This window comes from Vombatus ursinus, unplaced genomic scaffold (genome assembly GCF_900497805.2).
Source record: "Vombatus ursinus unplaced genomic scaffold, bare-nosed wombat genome assembly UNPS02014832.1, whole genome shotgun sequence".
Classification (NCBI taxonomy): domain Eukaryota; kingdom Metazoa; phylum Chordata; class Mammalia; order Diprotodontia; family Vombatidae; genus Vombatus; species Vombatus ursinus.
The window spans coordinates 9,748,350-9,770,634 of NW_020954610.1; the positions used below are offsets into that span (position 1 = coordinate 9,748,350).

At 35.7% G+C, this 22,285-nt stretch overlaps 1 protein-coding gene across 3 annotated transcripts in view; it reads right to left on the reverse strand.

Moving 5' to 3' along the window:
• The window catches only part of LOC114025634 (vacuolar protein sorting-associated protein 13A-like), a 282,189-nt gene that overhangs the window by 33,560 nt on the left and 226,344 nt on the right, over nt 1-22,285 (reverse strand). For all 3 annotated transcript variants that reach the window (XM_027839101.1, XM_027839103.1, XM_027839102.1), the window contains exons 59-63: nt 20,762-20,867; nt 8,429-8,542; nt 3,062-3,207; nt 1,896-1,977; nt 1,208-1,321 (exon numbers count right to left, since the gene is read on the reverse strand). In XM_027839101.1, coding sequence (XP_027694902.1) covers nt 1,208-1,321; nt 1,896-1,977; nt 3,062-3,207; nt 8,429-8,542; nt 20,762-20,867 — 562 coding nt within the window. The remainder of the gene's footprint in view (nt 1-1,207; nt 1,322-1,895; nt 1,978-3,061; nt 3,208-8,428; nt 8,543-20,761; nt 20,868-22,285) is intronic.

Consider the following 22,285-nt stretch of genomic DNA (forward strand, 5'->3'; position numbering starts at 1 on the left):
GTAGTTTTTTCTTGACATCAAACCTAAGTTATTTAATGTGGTTCAGCTGGATGAAATTAACTATTGGCCTGGAAGTAGAAACAATAAGGTATAATAAGTGTAAGATAATTAAGTAATTCACAAAGAATAGTAAATACAAAAATGGTGGTTAACATGAAAAATCATTTGAGAATAACAAAACAATTAGGTGTTGAATAATGAAATACATAGTTTTAAAAGTGTGTTTTTCCCTCAAATGCAGAGTTAACACCAAATAGTGGAAAATAGAGATACAAAAAGAGAACTATTGAGTCCAACTTAAGAATGATTTTATAAAATCATTTATATTAGGCACAAGGTTTAAATATAACAGTGGTGCTACAGTTTCTGAAAATATTGTTTTAAATACGTTAAGCATCTGTTGTTATAATTTTGCTTAGATTATTAGCTGAGCAAACTGTTTTTTTAAATAACAGTGTACAAAGTTAAACTTCAGCTATAAAAATAACCATTTATTATGACATTGTATAAATAAAATTTTATCATACATATACACTAAAATATATTGAAACATTGTCAAAGTACCATTTTTCTTATATAAGGAATAAGACCATATGTTCAAAAAAGAAGTTAGTATAAACTTTATTATGAGTGAACTATTTTAATATAAAATTTACCATCAAAAAGGGATATGGCATTTAAAGAGTATTTAAATGTTAATATCCTAACAGAAAATAAAATTTAAAATAAGAGCTTTTGAAAACAAAAAACAGTCATTAATATTACAAGATTTAGTTCAGATGTCTTTTTTACTTGCCATTTATATTGGTCTTTCCATTGTGCCCTTGTAGTTTTAAAACAAAGTATTTTACAATCTAACACAAATACCTGAAACTCTTTTAAAATTATGATGTAAGTTAAAATTCTAGTTATCTCTTTCATAAAGGGTGTTCCTTAACTTTTTTTTTTTTTTAGCAACAAAATAAACAAATCATTGACAAAGAGAGAGCCCCTTCAGTGCTTCTGTTTCCAGCAGTTTTGCTACATCTGGTGGTGTTTGTCTTAGAATAACAACAACAACAACAACAACTATCATTTATATAGCACCTTAAGGTTAACAAAGCACTTTATAAGCACTATCTTATGTTATCTTCACAATAATCCTAGGAGGTAGGTGCTACAGATATTAATAATTAGCATAATATTACAAAAAGGAAGACTAACTTACCTGATATGGTTCATAGAAAAATGCTTCTACTCCTTCAGAAAATTCTCGAATTAAGCCAAATGGATTTCCCAAAACTTCAAGTCCAAGAATAAGAACATACATTTGCTTAATGGCCTAGAGGAAGTAGTAAAACATGTTAGTTAAAAAAAATACATAAGTGACTCAAGCTTTTTATTCAATTAATATCTTCCTCTATTATTTATCTTTACCCAAAAACCTAGTATTTACCTCTTCTATGCCACCATCTCTAGCTTTTAAGAAGCACCCTTATATTGTGTTGCTAAGTGCTACAGAAATGTCATGAAATGCAATTATTTCTTCAACAAAAAATAGTAACATGGGCTATTTTGAGCCAATTTAAAATTCAAAGCACATTTAAAAAATCTATATGTCATTTGTTTTTCTAAATAATTACTGAAAAATGCTTACTGTCTTTCTAAACAAAAAGGTAAGTTACTGTGTGCATGTGTGAGCTCCTTGAGAGAAGGGACTATCATTTTGCCTCTTTTTGTATCTCCAATGATTAGCACAGTGCCTGATGTACAGTAGGCACCTAACAATTGTTGACTGATTGACTGTGTGTGTGTACGTACATTTGAGTGGTACGGTAAATTTTTCATATTTAGTGCACGATTTTATTAGACTATACATCATTTCCTTCCCCTTTATAATACAATTTCAGACCAACCTGTTTTGAGTAATGTCTTATGACCTCAGACTGTAGTTGCGGTGTTGTATGGAACTGGTAGTTAAGTTCAAAAAATGCCAGCCTGCAATTAAAAAAGGAAAAAATGTTAAGACTCAAAATATTATTTTGAGTATATTTTATATATACTGTTATTTCAACAGTCACATGTCAATTCCTTCAATTTTTCTTTCACATTTTTTTTCTTTCAAGTTTGGTTCATATACATTTTTCCCATTTTAATCACAAATTCCTCTGATTCTACTTTTCTAATCTTTCTACAAACAATATTTTTTTGCTCCAATTATCTTTTGCCATACATGCAATTTCTACCATCTTTTGTATTAACTATTATTACTTCTCATTAATCTTTCCTAAATGCTACTTAAGAGCATATCATTCATATTTTCTATAAAATTTAGTATTTCCTTAGTCAAATACATCAATTATTACTGTCACTTTATACACATATAATCACAATTCATACCTTTGACTACCTCCTTCAAAATGCAAAAAAGGCATTTATTTCATTAATTTAATCTAGCCATCATATTTCCTGCTTCTGACATTTCCTTTGGAGGTATATGTGTGTATATATGAGCTTCTTGAGGGCCCGGACTATCATTTTGTCTCTTTTTGTATCCCCAATGATTAGCACAGTGCCAGATGTACAGTAGCAGGCACCTAATACTTGTTGCTTGATTAATATTGTGTGTGTGTGTGTGTGTGTACATACGTTTGAGTGGTACTGTAAAAATCTTCCTTCATTAATATTTTTTGTTTGCTTGATCATTAAGTCATATGTCTCCCATCTTTCATAAAACCAAGGCAGAACACACAAAGCCTTCAAAAAAACCTTTTCTGAGAAAGTTAGGAAGGTACTAGGCTCACACTTTGATTTAACATGCACAGTCCATATTTCCCCTAATTAAGTCAAGTACTTACCTATACCAATGGCATTTGTATCTATATACATATGTGCATAAGTGTACATTTTAACACACACACACACACACACACAAGTTGGCCATATATTGGTTTGACATTAGACTGCAATCTAGTCAAGGGAAAAGACAGTTCCTTCAGTTACTCAGTTGTTCATGAAGATAGAATTTTCTAATAAATTTACTGCATCTACTATAAATCTAAAAATCTGTAGATTTACATACTTAAATACTACATCTTGCACATCTGTAAGAGTGGCACCAATACTCTTCAGCAAGAGGTTTATTGAATGAACTGGAATCAGTCCTCCTTCTTGTGTTGTATCTTTACCATCATCTCTACCTGAACTCAGTGAAACGCTCAAATGCAACTAAAGAGAAAGAAATACATAATTAGAAAAATGCTTCCCCAGTTGCAACTCAACAGATATTTCCATGTACTTTTATGTTAAAATATCATTAAAAACATCATTTATAAACAACATACACAAACTCTTAAATTCTTCTTTGTTTAACTTAATAAGTATTTAATTACTAAGGATTTCAAAATCTAAACATTAACATTACTCCCCTTTCACTTTGGAATGGATATAAAAGAAAAGTTCATCCTACTAAATTCAATAAGAACTTGAAAACAAAACTTAAATAAACAGAAATAAATGCTTTAATCCTATTCAGTATAAAGACTTTAACGTGTGTGTGTGTGTGTGTGTGTGTGTGTGTGTGTGTGTGTGTGTGAAGGAAAGCCTTCATTACGCTTCTCACAAGAAGCGCGCACACGGTACCCTAGCACAGCACTGATACAGCAGCAGAGCCACATTTTAAAAGGTTAGTAAAGGTGGGGAGGAGCCAAGATGGCGGAGTAAAAGCAGTGACTTGCTTGAGCTCTCCCCCAAACCCCTCCAAATACCTATAAAAAAATGGCTCTGAACAAATTCTAAAGCAACAGAACCCACAAAAAGACAAAGTGAAACAAATTTCCAGCCCAAGACAACCTGGATGGTTGATCAGAAAGGTATATCGTGCCGGGAGGGGAGAGGAACACAGTTTGGTGTGGATGTGCAGGCCAAAGTGAACCTGGAGCAGGCCTCAGAGGACTGAATCACTGGCAGCTGTGGTGGCTTCCAGACTTCTCAACCCATGAACACCAAAGACAACTTAGAAGGTCAGTGGGAAAAGTCTGTTTCTGCGGTGACAGAGAAGCATGGGGTCCCAGCCCCATTCCCCAAGCTTGGCCCCGGGGTGGCAGTTGCCTCCTGAGCTTCCGGCCCCCAGATCGAGGCAGAATCGAGTGGCTGATCAGAGTGGGATTGCAGGGATCTCTCCTGGTGCAGGATTCTCTTGCTTTGTGGGTGCTTGGATCTGGGTCACAGTTCTAGGTGGCGGTCTTGGGGCAAGGAGGAGTGCTGGCATGGTGGAGCTTTTAGTAGCCGTAAAGAAGAAATCCTCCTCACAGTTCCAAGACAGAAGAAAATGCTTGCAGTCACTCACAGAGCAGAGCACAGGATAGGAAAGGAGTTAACACATCGTCCTTGATCATGGCACCTTGGAAGCACCCTAGAAGTATCTCTGAAAACAGCTGCACAAAACCCCTGAAGCTGGGGACAGCACATTCTCCACACTGGAAATAGACCCCCACCTTAACAAAGAGTTTATAACTCAAGTAATTGGCTGGGATCACGAGCAAGCATCGCAAAAAGAGTCAGACTATATTATCTTACTTTGGTGACAAAGAAGATCAAAACACATAACCAAAAGAAGACAATGAAGCCAAAGCTCCTACATCCAAAGCATCCAAGAAAAATATGAATTGGTCCCAGGCCTTGGAAGAGCTCAAAAAGGATTTGGAGAAGAAAGTAAGAGAAGTAGAGGAAAAACTGAGAGTGATGCTAAAGAAGACCCCAAAAAATACTGAAGAAAATAACACCTGAAAAAATAGCGTAACCCAAATAGCACAAGAGGTTCAAAAAGCCAACGAAGAGAAGAGTGCCCTAAAAAGCAAAATTGGCCAAATGGAAAAGTCCCAACGATTACTGAAGAAAATACTTCCTTAAAAATTAGAATAGAACAATTGGAAGCTAGTGACTATATGAGAAATCAAGGCACTGTAACACTAATCCAAAAGAATGAAAAAATAGGAGAGAATGTGAAATTTCTCCCTGAAAAAACAACTGACCTGGAAAATAGATTCAGGAGAGAAAACTTAAAAATTACTGGACTATCTGAAAGCCATGATCAAAAAAAGAGCCTAGACATCATCTTTCAAGAAATCATCAAGGAAAACTGCCCTGATATTTTAGAACCAGAGGGCAAAATAGAAATTGAAAGAATCCACTGATCATCTCCTGAAAGAGATTCCCAAAGGAAAACTCCTAGGAATATTGTAGCCAAATTTCAAAATTCCCAGGTCAAGAAGAAAATATTGCAGGCAGCCAGAATTCAAGTATTGTGTAAACACAATCAGGATAACACAAGACTTAGCAGCTTCTACATCAAGGGACCGCAGGGCATGGAATATAATATTCCAGAGGGCAAAGGAGATAGAATTATAACCAAGAATCACCTACCCAGCAAAACTGAGTATAATCCTTCAGGGTAAAAAATGGTCATTCAATGAAATAAGGGACTTTCAAGCATTCCTGAGGAAAAGACCAGAGCTGAATAGAAAATGTGACTTTCAAATACAGGACTCAAATGAAACATGGAAGAGGTAAACAAGAAAGAGAAATCATAAGAGACTTATTAAGGTTGAACTGTTTACATTCCTACATGAAAAGATGATATTTGTAACTCATGAGTCCTCTGTCAGTTTTCGGATAGTGGGAGGGAAAAAAATTACATGGATAGATGGATAGATAGATAGATAGATAGACAGATAGATAGATAGATAGATAGAAGGTACAGGGTGAGTTGAAGATGAAGGGGTGATATCTGGAAAATAAAATTAAGGGGTGAGAGAGGATTATATTGGGAGGAGAAAGGGAGAAGCAGAATGGGGTAAATTATCTCACATGAAACATACAAGAAAAGGCTTTTACAGTGGAGGGGAAATAGGAGAAGGTGAGAGAAAATGTGTGAATCCTATTCTCATAGCATTTGGCTTAAGGAAGGAATAAGATACACAATGGTGTATGGAAATCTATCTTACCCTACAGTAAAATAAGGGGGAAGGGGACAAGAGAGCCGGGGGTTGACAGAGGGGAGGGAAGATTGGGGGAGGCGATAATCAGAAGCAAATACTTCTGAGGAGGTTCAGGGTCAAAAGAGAGAATAGAATAAATGGGGGGTAAGATAGGATGAAGGGAAATATACTTAGTTTTTCACAACATGACTACGATGGAAGTGTTTTGCATGACTACACATCTATAACCTGTATTGAGCTGCTTGCCTTTTCACAATGAGGGTGGGTGGGGAGGGAGGAAGGGTGAAAATCTGTAACCCAAAGTTTAAAAAACACATGTTAAAAATAAAAAAAAGTTAGCAAAATCCATACTCCTCTCATTTGAGCTAGGATTGGACCAGCTCATTTAGGTTACACTCTCCTGAACTGCCCATCCCATGTTACTCCCTGTCATGTTTATCTCTCCTGGTCATGCGTCCCAGTTTCAAAAATGGTGGCTCTCTACACCCTCGGGGTGTGTCAGTTAATATTCAATAAGCTCATTAAGCAAGCCCAGTGGAGAAAAGCCTTTGCAAGGTCCTTGACCCTAACCTGTTGCAACTGGTTTAGCCACTAGGGCTCTGTCTTAAGAAAGTAGTGGTTTTACAGAATGTTTGGGGCACTTTCTGATTGGTTGATCCAAGATCCACAAGATCTCGCAAGTCCTCCTCAGAATTCCTGTATTCTGCTGTGGAAGCCTAACTTCTAAGTCTTTCCCACAAATTTCCCCCCTTTTCTTTTCTTGTAAAGATTTGGCTTCCACCCGTTCCCAACTTCCTAATTCTCTAAAGATTTTAACTTTTGATAGATTTTATTTGTTCAGATTAACTATAAAGAAACTGAAAAAAAAGTAAATGTTGTACTAGATATGAATCTTAGATCACTGAAAATGTGTTTATATTAGGAAACTAGGTTAACAATTACATAATTAAAATTTTCAAACATTCTTTTGGATCTTATGGTAATGATAAGTTTATAAAATGCTTTACTTATTTCGTATTTGACCTGGTCCTCATAACCCCTTAAAGTTGGTGCTATTTCTATATACAATTTTCAAATGAGGAAAGTGGTACTGAGAGTGGTTATGTAATTTGCTCAGACTCCCACAGCTAATAACTGTCAGAAGCAAGATTTGAACTCAGGATTTCCTGACTGCAAGTCTAGAATTCTCTTCACAACTCCACCAAGCTGCTTCAACAAAGAACTTTATAAACACAGAAATCTTAAAACTTTGAATTAAAACTTGTTATAGTCACTTCAGTCTATTATTTTTGAGTCCAGTAATTATAGTTATTTAATCTAAAACTTCCAATACTAAAGATAATCTCAAATATTATAAATGTACAATTACATTTTTCTTAATTTTTAAGCCATTGAAAAAAATAAGTGAAAATGTTATATAATTGAGGACTATATTGCAGATAAACAAAGCACTGCCCATTTACAGATATATTATGCTTCAACAACATATTCCTACCTTTTGAAAAAATAATTTTGCAAATAGGAAAACTGAATAATAAGATGCTTATTAAATTTTCAGAAAACACAAAGTTAGGAAGTATAACTGACATGAGCAATAAAGTTATAATCTAGGAAGATCTTTATAGGCTAGAATTTTGTACTGCATTTAATAAAATGAAATTTTAAAAGTACAAATGAAAAAAAAAACATATATGGCTTCAAAAGACCAACTTTATAAGTACAATATCCATTAGGTATGTCTAGACAATAATGGTTCATTTAAAAAAGATTTTAATCTTTCAATGGACTACAAGTTCAATATGAGGCAACAGTGTAATATACAAGCCCCAAAAACTAATGTCAAGGACTAAGAAGGCAATAGCTTAGCTCAGATCACATCTAATACTATATTCAATTCTGGGCAACATATTTTAGGAAACAGGAGGGCATTTAAGAATGGGATATGTAATTCAGAGATAAGTCACATAATAAATAGCTGTTTTCAAGTAACTGAGGAGCTGTGGTGTTAAAGAAGGTTTAAACTTATTCTACTAGGCCCCAGAAGGCAAAAGGTAGAATAATCACTGAAAGTTGCATAAAGGCAAACCTAGGTTTGATTTAAGGAAACATTTCCAAATACTTAATCTACCTAAAAGTAGAATCAGCTGCACTAGAAGGCTCTTCTTTCACTAGAGGTCTTCATCCAAAAGCTGGATAACCTCTTATCAGTAATTATTACAGGAAGGGCCTGTTTTTCAGGAACATGTTGGACTAGACAACCTGTGAGGTCACTTCCACCTCAGAGATCCTATGATTTATCTCAAGCTTCCTATATATTATTGGATAAAGAGTAAAATTTAAAATTATTCCACTCACAAAAATATTTTCATCTACTTATATGGATTTGCACTGAAATGATGGCTCCTAGTTTATCATTAATAACAACCTGAACATAATTAATTTTGACATACCTTGATAGGAGAAATATGAAAATATTCATATAGGCTGACTTGTGTTATATCTGTTAACGAGTCTGTCTTAAATCCTTCTTTAAAATATTCGATATCCTTGTGGAAATGTTCAACCTAGAAGACAGACAGAAATTTAATTTAAATTAAATTAAAAATACCTCCAATTCTTTAAGCAAAGATTACAAAAATACTATTAATTCGAAAACTGAAAAATCTTATGAAATGACAAATTTTTTTTAAAATTAAAAATTTTTAAGTATTTTTCCATTTATGTAGAATGTATTACGCATACTGCATGGCTATATTAAATGGTCATACATATATATGTGTGGATAGATGTAAACCAGGGGTGGGGAGGTCACAGGTTCCCCACCCCTAAAAACATATCTATCCACACACGTGTGAACGTAAGTATTTCAAGAAAAAAAACACCAGAAAGTAAAAGAGGCAAATGACATATAACCTCTTAAATCTATAAGCTTTTAGCTGTAAAGGATGCTTTCATATTGCATTGCCTCATTTTTTATTTCCAAAGTAACCCCATGAATCAGGCAGGAGGGTAGTGTTCTTATTTGACAGACAAGTACACTACACCACAAAGAGACCATCCAAGAATGGTTTTCCTAAGACATACAATCAATTAGCACCTGAGTTACAACTGAAACTACATCTGTTTTTTCATTGACATTGTCAAACACGTTAAATGAGAGTATCTCCCTGTTTTATCTGTCCCTTGATGGCATTACTCAATGGCATAATGAATAAAATAATTTCTTTTTTTAAATAATTGTTGATACTTTAAACCCAAACTCATAGAAAACATAACCAACAAGGCACAATATTTCCGACAGTTAAGTGAAATATAAGATTTGTTGCAACTAAGAATAAATTATATTTCTGATTTTACCACTTATTAAAAAAGAAGGTTCTATCTTTTCACTTGGCCTTGATGTCCCTGATGTCATTAAATCTTTGGATTTAAAACCAGTAAACATGTTTTGTTTCCATAGTTGAACCTGTCAGAGATTCTTATATGATTTAACATATAATTTTTGAATCTTCAAGGCTGCATTTTATTTTATCATTTAAAAAAAAAAACAATACACACACAGGGATATTAAATTTTCCAGGAAAATTCATCAAGCTATAACGATCACATATACCTGCACAATATTTTAAGCTGTACAAAGCATTTTTCCTCACAACTCCATCTCTTGGCTACAGGCCTTCTCTCTGGCTGTCCCCCATGCCTGAATTGCTCTCGCTTCTCTGCTGCCACTACTGACCTCCCTGGCTTCCTTTAAGTTCCAATTAAAAGCCTACTTCCTACAGGAAGCCATCCCCAACCCCTCTTAATTCCAGTGCTCCCTTTCTGTTAATTATTTCCTATTTATCCTGTATATAGTTTGCTTTGTACATATTTGTTTGCAGGTTGTCTTCCCCATTAGATTGTAAGCTTCTCCTTAACACTAAGGGCAAGGGCTGTCTTTTGTATCTTTTTTTGTATCCCTCGCACTTAGCACAGTGCCTGGCACATAGGAGACACTTAATAAAAGTTTACTGAAACAGCCACGTTGTGCGATGACTAATGATGATAGACTTAGCCTTTCTCAGCAATGCAAGGATCTAAGACATCTCCAAAGGTCTCATGATGGAAAATGCTATCCACATCCAAAGACATAACTATGGAGTTTGAATGCAGATAGAAACATACTATTTGCTCTTTTTTTTCTTCTGTTTTGTTTTCTCTTTCTTGTGGTTCCTTCTATCGGTTCTAATTCTTCCTTACAATATCACTAGTGTGAAAATATGTTTAATAGGAATGTATATTTATAGCCTATATCAGATTGTCCACTGTCTTGGGGAAGGAAGGGGAGAAAAATTTAAAACTCAAAAACTTATGGAAGTGATTGTTGATAAAATAAATTAATTAAAAAAAAAGAAAAATAGAGGAAAAAAATAAAAATAAAAGTGTACTGAACTCTTTGAGGTAGGTGGTAAAGCCTCTTTCCTGAACCACATTTTGCAGATGAAGCAAATGAGGCATGGAGAGGTTGTGTTACTTGTCAATCCAGGGTCTCCCACAGTCAATTTCAGAAAGTATGGAGTAAAACCCAGGTCTTCTTACTCCAAGGGTAGTACTTTCTATTGTATAACCATAAAGATGAAAATTTATACAGAAAATCAGAAAATTAATTCCACAAAGAATACAGAGGCACTGCATAGGGCAATTCAATTCTAACAATAAGAAACTAAGGGTAGGCAACTGCTATTTTCTATGGTAACTTTTTGTTTTCTGGTAGAAGCAACTTTTCTTCTTCAGACATATTGATGTATTTAAAATTCTATAGTCTCCAACACAGATTTCTTTATATGTGTTCAGGCTTAGTTGCTTTTTTCTTTATCTTCTGAAGTGCCACAGCTACTTTCTTATGTGGCACACTCTGGATACTTAGGATATAGAATCCAAATGTGCTGATTTTAGTATTGTCAGCCATGAAAATAGTATATATAAAGAATATTTCTTGGGGCAGCTAGGAGGCGCAGTGGATAGAGCACCGGCCCTGGAGTCAGGAGGACCTGAGTTCAAATCTGGCCTCAGACCAGACACTTGACACTTCCCAGCTGTGTGACTCCAGGCAAGTCACTTAACCTCAATTGCCTCACCCAAAAAAAAAAAAATTTCTTGTGTTGGCAGTCTTCTTTTGTTTAATCAATAAATACTCTTAGAATGAACTGACTTAGCTAGATCTCACAGTAAGATCTCCCTAGGATTCTATTTTTTTTTTCAGCTTTTTGATAATTTGTGAGGTAATACTGCCCAGTATTATCTTTTTCTACTGTTTATTGTCCTATTTTTCTTCAATAAAACATAAGCTGCTTGAGGGCAGGAACTGTTTTGTTTTTGTCTTTGTATACCAATATCAAACAGAGCCTTAGTCATAAAAGGGACGTAAAAATGTTTGTTGATAGATTCTCTCTAACAACCCATGAGCTGGTACCACAAATTAGTGATGACATAATCCCTTGGCTTTTATGATTCTCTTCTTAGTAAGAAGATTAAGCATATGCTGCTTGAGATGTGTCTTGAGTTTCTTTCTAACATTTTTGTTTAGGTGTGACTTTTGTATCTATTGCAATTATTAAAAACAAACAAACAAACCATGAAAGAGTCCAAGGTCTCTAATTTGTTCAAATGCCAATTTTAAGTGTTGACCACTTGATTCAACAAGCAGTGGCAGAGCATGTTGTTTTCTCATCTTTATGCCTTCTGGTTTAATTTTTATTTCTAACAAGTCTATCCTCTCTACACAAATGGCTAATTCCAAAATAGCCCACTAAGTCCACCAACACTCACATTCCATCAGAATATAATTGAATTTCAATTTTTTATCATGTTGTTTGGTGCTAACCATATCTAATATACTTGAAAGACTTTTTGAAGAGAATATTCATAATATGCAGGCATAAAATCTGCTGGGTAGTAGATCTTTGTCATCTTATATTTTGTAATCTCAAATCATATTTTCCATCAAATTTTCAGTGGTGCTCTTCTATGCTGACTTTTGCTCTACAGGAACATGTTAAATTAGTTTGGAGGATCTTGTCAACTTTGCAACTGTAACTTTCAATTCCAAAACATGCATTGTAAGCAATGTAAAGTAAGGTGATCAAGTGTTCCCTGGAATGAGATTGCTTGTTACTTGGGGCTTGCAATTAAACTCTTCTAGCTTCTTCACTGATTTCTCCAGAAAGAGCCTGAGACTTATCTTGCCATTTAGCAAAAACTTTTTTTTTATTAATTTATTTTGATTTATCAACAATCACTTCCATATTCTTTTGAGTTTAAAATGTTTCTCCCCCTTCTTCCCCATCACCCTCCCCGAGACGGTGCACAATCTGATATAGGCAATACATATACATTCCTTAAACACATATTTTCACATTAGTGATGTTGCAAGGAAGAATTAGAGCCAATAGGAGGAACCACCAGAAAGAGGAAACAAAACTCAACAGAAGAAAAAAAAATAGCAAATAGTATCAAAAACTTCTTTATACCTTTTGATTTTACTCCTGTTTAAATCTCTCCCAAGTTTCCCATAGTATGTTATTTCACCCTCACAGATGAGGATCTCACTTTTCATATTTCATCAAAAAACCTGAGGTCCTGCAACAAGAGTACCCTTTCCCCAGCCTCCCACCCCCTTACCTCGTCTCATGCTTATTTTAGGTGTGTTTATTTGCTGGCTTTCTATTGTTTTAAATGCATATTGAGCTTATTAATCTCTCTTTTTCTATTGTGTGAATATAAGTTGGTAGGGATATGATTTTTCCTCTGAGAACTGCTTTACCGGCATACCAGAATTTCTGGTACATTGTTTCATCAATACAATTTTCTTTTACATAATTATTGTCTTATAATCACAATAATTTCTTCGTAATTGAACTTATTGTAATTGAACAAATTGTAATTTGTAATTTCAAAGAACATAATAATCTGTTCTTTGACCCACACATATTAAATCTCCACGTAGGTCTATGTCATTTGTTTGTAGTTCTTGAACCAAAGACTTTTTTTATTGCATTGTCGTCTGTAAAGATGGTATTTACTCTTTCTCCTTTTGGTTGCTGCTGTTTGTTTTTTTCTTTTAAGTTATTTGTTTGCAATACTTCTGTGCCCTAATGCATGGTCATTTTTTTTTAAAAAAGTTCCATATGATACTGAGATATTCCAATCTCTACAGGTGACGGAGAGGACACTGCCCCATTTTGCAGTCCCATTTAGAAGACTTTGTAAGTCTTTTAACTACTGCAATTTGTTCAGTTCCGTATTTTTCTTTTTATCTTTCTATTAGACTTACCCAAATTGAGAGAGGGGCATAGAAGTTTCTTGTCACTATTGTGTTACTGTCTCTGTTTTCTTATAGCTCAGTTAATGTTTCCTTAATGAATTTGAATGTCAAGGTATTTGGAGAGTATAGGTTTACTATTGATATTGCATTGTCTAAGGTTCCTTAAAGCATAATGCAGTTTCCTTGTTTATTTCTTTCTTATTTTTGAATTGTTATTTTTGTTTTGTCAGATAATGTGATTGCAAGGGCTGTTTTTTTGGATTCACTTGATGTGTAGAAAATTTTTTCCAACCTCTCAGAGTTTTATTTTGTTTTTAAATATGCTTCTTTCAACAGATTGTAGAGTTTTGTTTTCTTATTCAATCTGTTGCTCATTTTCATTTTATTGGTTTTATTGGTGTATTTTATTCATTTTTAATCCATTAACTTCTAAAGTTATGAGAGTTAGGTTTATATTTTCCTGAGTCTCTGGAGTGTTTTCCAAGTTATGATCCTCCCTGGTTCTCCTTTCTATACTACGTCTGTTTAGTTGCTTTAGCTTAATCTTTTTAAAGAAGGCCCTATTCCCACTGACTCTCTTCCCCTCACTCTAGATTCTTCTTTCTACTTTGTCACCTCTTTTCCCTTTGGACTTTTGCTTATTAGTTTTTTCTTTCCTGCTTTTATCTGATTATTTAATTCCTCCCCTCTTTATTCCTCTCAGTAGATTCTAACTTCCTCTCCTCCCCCTTCAAATAGTCCTAGTTATTAGTTTTTAAGAATTTCATTTTCATTTTTTGCACTCTTTTCCAGAGAGAATTTCTCTCACTCACTCACTTCCTGTCCACTCTAGACCCTCCTTCATGACCCCCTAAACTTATTGAGTATCTCTCTATTATCTGCATTCCTCCTCAAGTCAAAACTTCCAAAGTATTCATTCTAGGTTCTTCCTTCTAAGTAGTTTCAAATACTGCCTTGTAGAACCTGCCTCACAGATTCTCTTTTCCATTATAACTCACTCCCAGAAATATTCAATTTCTTCAAGTGACAGAAAGGACAGTTCTCTATGGCAGGACCTGCCCCTCCATGTCCCTGATTATGCTGTTCCCTGCGATCTCATACCCTCCTCCTGGTTATATGCCTGCCCCATTTGCCTCAGAAGCTCCTCTCCTTTCCTTTTCCTCCCACTTCCATATCTGCCAGCTGCCCCCAAGAGTTCCAACTCTCTCTCTCCCTCCTAAGTCAGGACAAATAATCTTTACAAGTAGCAAATCCCCTAAGGCCAAAATAAGGCCTCTCTTTTTCCCTTCCCCTTTTCAAATCTTCCTCCCTCCTCTTTACCCACTCCCTTGCAGGTTCTCTTCCTGAGAGATCATAGGGACCTTGACCTCACTGTCAGCTTTCAACCTGAGTTAGACACATCACATACTCCCTTCTATCCTCTTTCCTCCATTCTTCCATGCACCATCCTATTTTTAATGGAGTCCCCCAAAAAACACTGATTCACCTGTAGGTGTTATATCTTGAGGTTCTGCCCATAATGCCCCAGGCCAACCACTCCACCATTACCTCTACTTGACTTTCACATTCACCTCTGACTCCTTGTGTCCACTTAGAAATTAGTCTGTTACTAGTCTCTCTGTTGTCACTCTTGCTATTCTGTTCTTGGCTTCTGTATTTGTTCATCCCTCCTGCATTTCTGTTGTCTGGTGTATTAGAGAAGCAAATAATCTCTTCTGGTCTGGTTTTCTTTCCAAAAATGTTTTGATCTCCCTTTTATTGCTTAATATTCATCTTTTTTTTTTTTTTAAATTTAGAGTTCAGGTCAGATTTACATGGTAGGTCACCCTGACCTTTTATGATGCGCTCTACTGATCTTTGGAACGCATTATTCCATACCCTCCTATAATTTCTGGTGGGTACAGAATGGTTTTGTGTTATTTGAATTTCCTTTCCTTTGTATTTGAAGGTCTTTTCTCAGATAGATTACAGAATTTGTTGTTTCTGAATTGAACCGTTAAATTTAGCCACTATGTATCTTGGAGTTTGCAATCTTAGAATTTCTTCCCAGGTGATCTTTGCTTTCTTTCAATTGCTATTTCATTTTCCATGTTCTTGTGTTCAGGTGTTCAGGTTTTTGACATGTGTTCTTCTGCAAGACCTTTAAACCCTAGGTTGTCTCTGTGTATCCTATCTTTGAAATCATTATGATTTGCTTTACGAAAGAACATGTTTTCTTTTAATGTTACTGCTTTTTGCTTTTCTTCATCTAGATTATCCTTCACAAATGTTATTTACATTCTCAATCAATTATCCTTTATTTCTTTGGGGAGACTTGCCATTACAGATACAAATTTTTCTATTGTGCAAATTATTTTTGTTCTGCAGGCAATAAATTTTGCTTTCATAATTCTCAGTTCTCTTTTAAACTGTTCAGGAAGAGGGTGTTGCGTTTTCATGATCTCTTTAAATTCCAAAGGGTCTTCTGTCCCATCGAGTATTAAATCACTTTCCCATGTTTTATAATATTTATTCTTAGAGGTCTGATCTCACAGATCTGGAGGCCACGTTTCCTTCTGCTGTCAATGTTTTCCCAGTTCATTTACCTGCTTATGCTCAAGGACTTTGAATTTTATTCCATTCATCTTTTTTTCTTATTTTTTCCCTATTACTCACTTTCTGACTCCCTCCCCTCTGACAGTAGTTTCCCTGGGGCTAGATCTCGAAAAGAGTTTCAGCCTGCTCCCACAATGGATAATTTAGTTTACCTGCTTAGGTCTTAGTCCCAAGTGACTTTTACAGGGACAGAATTGGCCTCAGCTGGATGCTATGCTTTTTCCCTCAGGCTTGGTAAAGTGAATCATAGTCCCATACATATAATGTCCTGCCCTATTCCCAACTGTTCCTCAATTTCCTGACCTGATAGTTAAGAGCACTGCCACACTGGTGCTGTTGCAGTTGGGGTTTATTTCTACTATTTGGAATTCAAATCTCTAAGATTCAAGGAGAAGGGGATGAAGGTATGAGGTTGTGTTTTGTTGCAAGCCTATGGGTTGGGTAAGCCAGTGCAGTCTCACTGCCAAAAGCACAATGGAGGAGAGGATATCCTATAGAGATCTACAGCACTGGTTATCAAGGTCTCAGCAAATTCCTGCAATTTGGAGTTTGCTGAGTCTTCACAAGGTGTGAGGCTGTATTTTGTCGCAAGCCTATGGATCAAGTCAGCTAGTGTAGCCTCACTGCCAGTGGCAAAGTGGAGGAGAAGATGCTGAGGGAGCGTAAGGTAAGCATTAGTTCATGGAACTTTTAAATCTTTTGTGTTCTTGGTGTTCTAAATTACAGCTGAAGTTGCTATATCTTTGGCACATACTTTATGTTTTGGAGGATTTGGGAGGTCATAAATCATCAGAGAAAATGTCTAATTCTCTCTCTAGGATCAAAGAAAATGTCTAATTCTCCATCTTTTTTGGTTATACAACCCAGAAGACTCTTCATTCTTGTTTATCTTTCTGGAGTACTTAATACTGTTCATCACCTTCACCTTCACCTTTTGGTCACTTGCCTCTCTTGATTTTCGTGACACTTCTTTCTCCTGGTTCTCCTCTTAGCTCTCTGACTACTCTTCCTTAGCTTCTTTGTCTGGTTTGCTATTCATTTCAGGATCACTATGGATATCTCCCGAAGCTTTGTCTTGGGCCTTTATCTCTTCTCCATCTATATTCTGTTGCTTGGTGATTTCAATGGACTTCTATGGATTCAATTATTATCTATGTCAATGTTTCCTAGACTTATAGGCCTGGACCTAGTCTTTCTGTGAGCTACAGTCCTATACCAGCTACTGCCTACTGAACATCTTGAGACAGATATCCCACATGTGAAAGAGATGCCAAACTCATCTGATTTTTCCCTCTAAAATCTCCCCCAATCCCAAATTCCCTATTATTAATGGTACCAGGATCCTCTCAGCCATCCAAGATCATAAAATTTGTGTCCAATCTGTTAAATTTCTATTTTTACCTTCACAACATCTCTTATGTATATATTCCCTTCTGTCTACTCACACAGCTACTACCCTAGTTCAAGTTCTCATCCCCTCTTGCCTCAACTATTGCAAAAGCCTTCTAAACAGTCTCCCTTTCTCAAGTCTCTATCTACTCAAGTCCACACTACACTCACCTGTCAATGTGATTTTCTAAAGTATAAGCCTGACTATGTCATATACTCCTAATCAATAAAATCTACTGATTCCTCCTTCAAATTTCCTATTTCCTCCAAAATCAAATATAGTTTTTGTGAAACTCTTTTATAACCTGGCCTCTTTCCAAATTTCCAGTTTTTTTTTAAATTGTCCACTGATCATTATTTTGATTTCATAAGGACCCTTTCCCTACTCATCCCCAAGAATGTTTTTGACCTTCTGCTTCTCATTCTCAATGGCATGTGATTACATTTCCCCCTCCATCACTCTTAGTGAACTGAGGGTTAGACTATCTCCCCACCATTTGTGGGTATCTCCTATATTCCTGTGCAAAATCTGTAAGTATCCAGACCATGTTCTACATCTCTGGTCTGTGAGTCTGGTTTCCAGAGAAGGTCAGATCTTGCCCATGTCAGGGTGGGTGTGTATGTGTCCCCGAGAGGTTCTCATTCCTGGGGCACAGGGGTAGTTCCTTGACATTCACAGTTATATTACTTCCCCATCATAGGCATTGTGATTTTGGTATACCAGGGAACACTCTCATTCTCAGCAAGTCAAGGGTTTCTTAAATTAAACTTTCCAGATATTACCAGAAAAATCATTCTACACTGGGTCTCAAGACAAGCAGGAAACTAGGGCAAAAGACACCAGAGTCCCCAGTTAGGTTGAGGGAGTCTCCCAAAGGCTGGAGTCACCATAAAGAAGCTACAGTAGGAGTGGTCACTGGGAAAACTGAGGAGGGGAAAAATGGGAAAAGATGTTCTCTTCAAGTAGGAACTGCTTCCAAAGATGGTCCTGATCCTCCACTAGGTAATTAATGGTGCTCTGGGGCTGAATTCTTTGGGGAGAGGAGCTTAGCAGGCTGAGTGCTTGTGGGGTCTCATGGAAATGGGTTATGTTCACACAGATTTATCTCACTGTCCATTCTTGTGGGGGGGAGGCAAGTATGAGAGTAGAACTACACTGCTCTTTCTAATTTGTTCATACTCAACTGTTCTCCATGTACTCTAGATCTAGCTATGTTGGCTTTCTTGCTGTTCCTTGTACACAACACTCCCTCTCTGATATCTGCAGCTTTGCCCTGGTTACCCTTCATGCTTGGATGCTCTCCTTTCACATACCTTCACTTGCCTTGCTTCCTGTAAGAAACAGCTCAGTCCCATCTTTTGCAGGGAAAGCTTTTCCAGTCCCTTTCTCTCTCAAATGCCAGTGCCTTTCTTTCAATCTATTCTACATATATTTATGTACATAACTATTTACATGACCCCATTAGAGCTCCCATTCTAATGAGGAATCCCTGAGGGAGGATTATTTTTTTATTTTCTTTGAACCTCTAGGACTTAGTATAATGTGTGGCACATAGTAAGCACTTAATAAATGCTTATTGACTGACTAATGGAGAATACCAGTAAGAATTAGAGTTAATTTGCTCAAATGGGCTGTCATATTAATTAATTAATTAATTAACAATACGGGCAGCTAGGTGGCACAGTGGATAAAGAGCCAGGCCTGGAGTCAAGAAGATCAGAGTTCAAAACCAGCTTCATGCACTTACTAGCCGTGTGACTCTGGGCAAGTCACTTAACCCAGTTTGTCTCATTTTTCTCACCTATAAAATGATCTGGAGAGGGAAATGGCAAATCACTCTAGTACCCTTGCCAAGAAAACTCCAAATGGAGTCACAAACAGTTGGATATGACTGAAAAAAATGAGCAATAACAAATAGTCTGTCAGCTCAATGGGAGTTGAATGATGCCAGCAATAACTGAAATTTATAAACACTTTAAGGTTTGCATTGCACATAACGTAATGTACCTCACATGAGCTTCACAACAATTCAGATGGGCTAGTGCTATACATGTTATTATTTTCATTTTAAATAGAAGGAAACACTAAGGGTCAGAATGGCTAAGTGACTTGACAATGGTCATGTATTTAGCTAGAATAGGGACAGTGTAGTACAGCGGAAAGAATACTAGATTTGGAATCATAAACTCTATGTGACCTTGGTCACAATCTCTCCGAGCTCACATTTCTTATTTCATAATTTAAAGGGATTAGACTGACCTCCAAGACGTCTTCATACTTTAAACCTATGGTCTTATGAACCTAAGAGCTATATTTGAATTGAGTTCTTCCTAACTCTAATAACAGGACTCTCTCCAGTTCAGATAAAGAAAACACAATAAGAAATCCAAAAGCAAATAAGTATTGTAAATGTTCTAAATTTTCAAGAATTGGGGTATCCTCTCCCCCTTTTATATCAATTTACCACAATCAGCGTAAAGGCAGAAGGGACCAAAACTGAACGAAGTCCTATTTTGCATTCTTGTCAGTTTCGGGAGTGATAAAGGCCAAAAAAAAATATTACTTGGTGGCCAACTTTCTGTGGATAAACCTTTCTGTACTGACTATGGCTGAGCTTCAGAAAGTAGAATTGATTTCATTAGGCTCATACTTGAAGCCTTTCCATCTTAGACTGTGGTTGACTTCTCAGGAACTCAAGATCACACCCATACCATGACGAGGCATAGAGCAGGATTTTTGTGCAGCTAATTAAATTACCACCCCCGCCTCATCCCCACCCCAACAACAACAACAAAAAATTCTACAGAAGTAAGCTTTTTAAAAAAAAAAAAAAACATCCCTCTAATCATGATTAGAGTGTTCTGTTAACATAGGTACAAAAATTTCCCTGCCATAATACTCTGTAACAAAATGTTTTTTATGGACCCTATGCAGGTAATCATTCTTCAAAATAAAGCCTGGACTATAGTGGGAAGAAACAAAGAGAGTCACAGATTACTCAAAATGAAGTTGTTTTTGTAAGATAATATATGAAAAGTGTTTGCAAATATTAAAGCACTATATAAATATCAGCTACTGTTATCTGCCAACAAACAGCTGTTACTTTTAATCTCTTTTTAATTCCTTCCACATGAAGTATCCAAGGAGCTATCCTAGAAAAAATTTCCTAAACTCCCATAAGTCCTCAATAAACAACAAAAACATATTAACATCCAAAAGGATCAAGGGGAAAAAAAAGCATAGTACCTTCATAATATTACCCTCTATGCTCCCTTCTGAGTTTGAAACACTTCCCTTTATTTGCTAATTAACTAAAATGATACTCAGGTTATTTCTGTCATATCACTAGCTAATATAACAAGAAAATGTGACTCCTACCAATGTATACATTGTGATTATATAACATAACTTTTAAAAAAAGATTCAGTCTGAATAAGGTATTTAATTACTTTTCCTTCTAATTCCTAACTCAATTTTAATAATAATTTTTCATACCTCATGTTTTTCAGTCACTTCAGCTTCTGCCATGAGATCTGCCAAAGCATAAAGAAATCCCAGATCTAATCTGAGGTCCATTTCTTGTATCAACACTTTAAAATACCTATATGAGAAAGTAGAAAGTTTTTAATGAATACCAATTTAGTGCATTAAGAATAGCACTTTTTAACCAAAGGAGCCCTTAACAAATTAACCACAAATTTAATAAATACAAATTCAATGTTATGACTGCAACTATATTAACAGTCAATGTAGGTACAGTAAGCAGAGATAACAATAACAAAGTAATTAAAAGTATGATAATAATTATTGTAATTAGCATTTATATCGCATTTAAAATTTTTTCAAAGTGCTTTCCTCACATCAACACTATTAAATAAGGCAACTCTTCTTATGGTTATTTTGCAGATGAGGAAGGTGAAGCTCTGAAAGATTAAATTTTTGCCCACAGTCACATCATCATCATCATCATAATTAGAACTTACAGTGCTTTTAGGTTAGCAAAGCACTTTACAAACATCACATTTTATCCTCACAACATCCTTAGGAGTTACGTGGTATCATCCTCATTTTACATGTGAGGAAACTGAGGCAGAAAAACTTTAATGACTTACTTAGGGTCACACAGCTAGTAAGTGTCTGAGGCCACATTTGAATTCAGGTCTTCCTCACTCCAGGCCCAGTGCTATGTCCACTGTACCAGCAACTGCCTCTTATTGCTAAGAAGTAGTGGTACCCAAGACTGGAATCTGTTTTTTGATGCTGAGATCAGTGCTCATTCTATGGTGCTAGGTTGTTTCCTTTTTGCTCTGCTTTTAATATAATTTTCCATATAGTGAATTTACAAAAATACTTGTTAAAAATTAGTTAGGCTTTGAGGCAGCACCTGAAGATGGCTGACAGTTGTTGAACAGAGTGAGAACTAGCTGTACTTGTTCCCTTTTCAGGCAAAATGAGGCCTTTTCAATTCTGTTCCATCACTTCTTGATGGTAAAAGATCACTCTAGAACAGCAGTTCTCAAAGTGTGGTGGGAAGACCTCCAAGAGCTTTTCAGGGGGATCCATGAGGTCAAAACTATGCTTATAGTAATATTAAGATGTTATTTGCTTTTTCTACTTTCATTCTCTCATTAGTATATGGTGAAGTTTTCCCAGGGCATATGATCTGTGAATTAAAAGTTTTGTTGCAAATATGAAGACTGAGTTAATCTATCATCTGGAGAATTATTCTCTGCCTTACCATTGGACTTGATGTTTTGCTTGGATTTGTCCAATATCAGCACCAAATAATTATTAAAGAAGATCTTCTTTAATATGTAATGGGTTTATTATTATTTTTAAGTGAATAAATACTTTCAAAATATCTAAGTTCTAATTTGTAGTATAGTGAATATCAATAGATATAATTTACATAAAAAAAGTGTTTTGAGAAGCTTAATGAATTTCAAAAGAATAAAGGGGTCTCAAGACCAAAATATTTCAGAAACCCTGCTCTAGGTCATCATTAAGTTATCTTCTTCC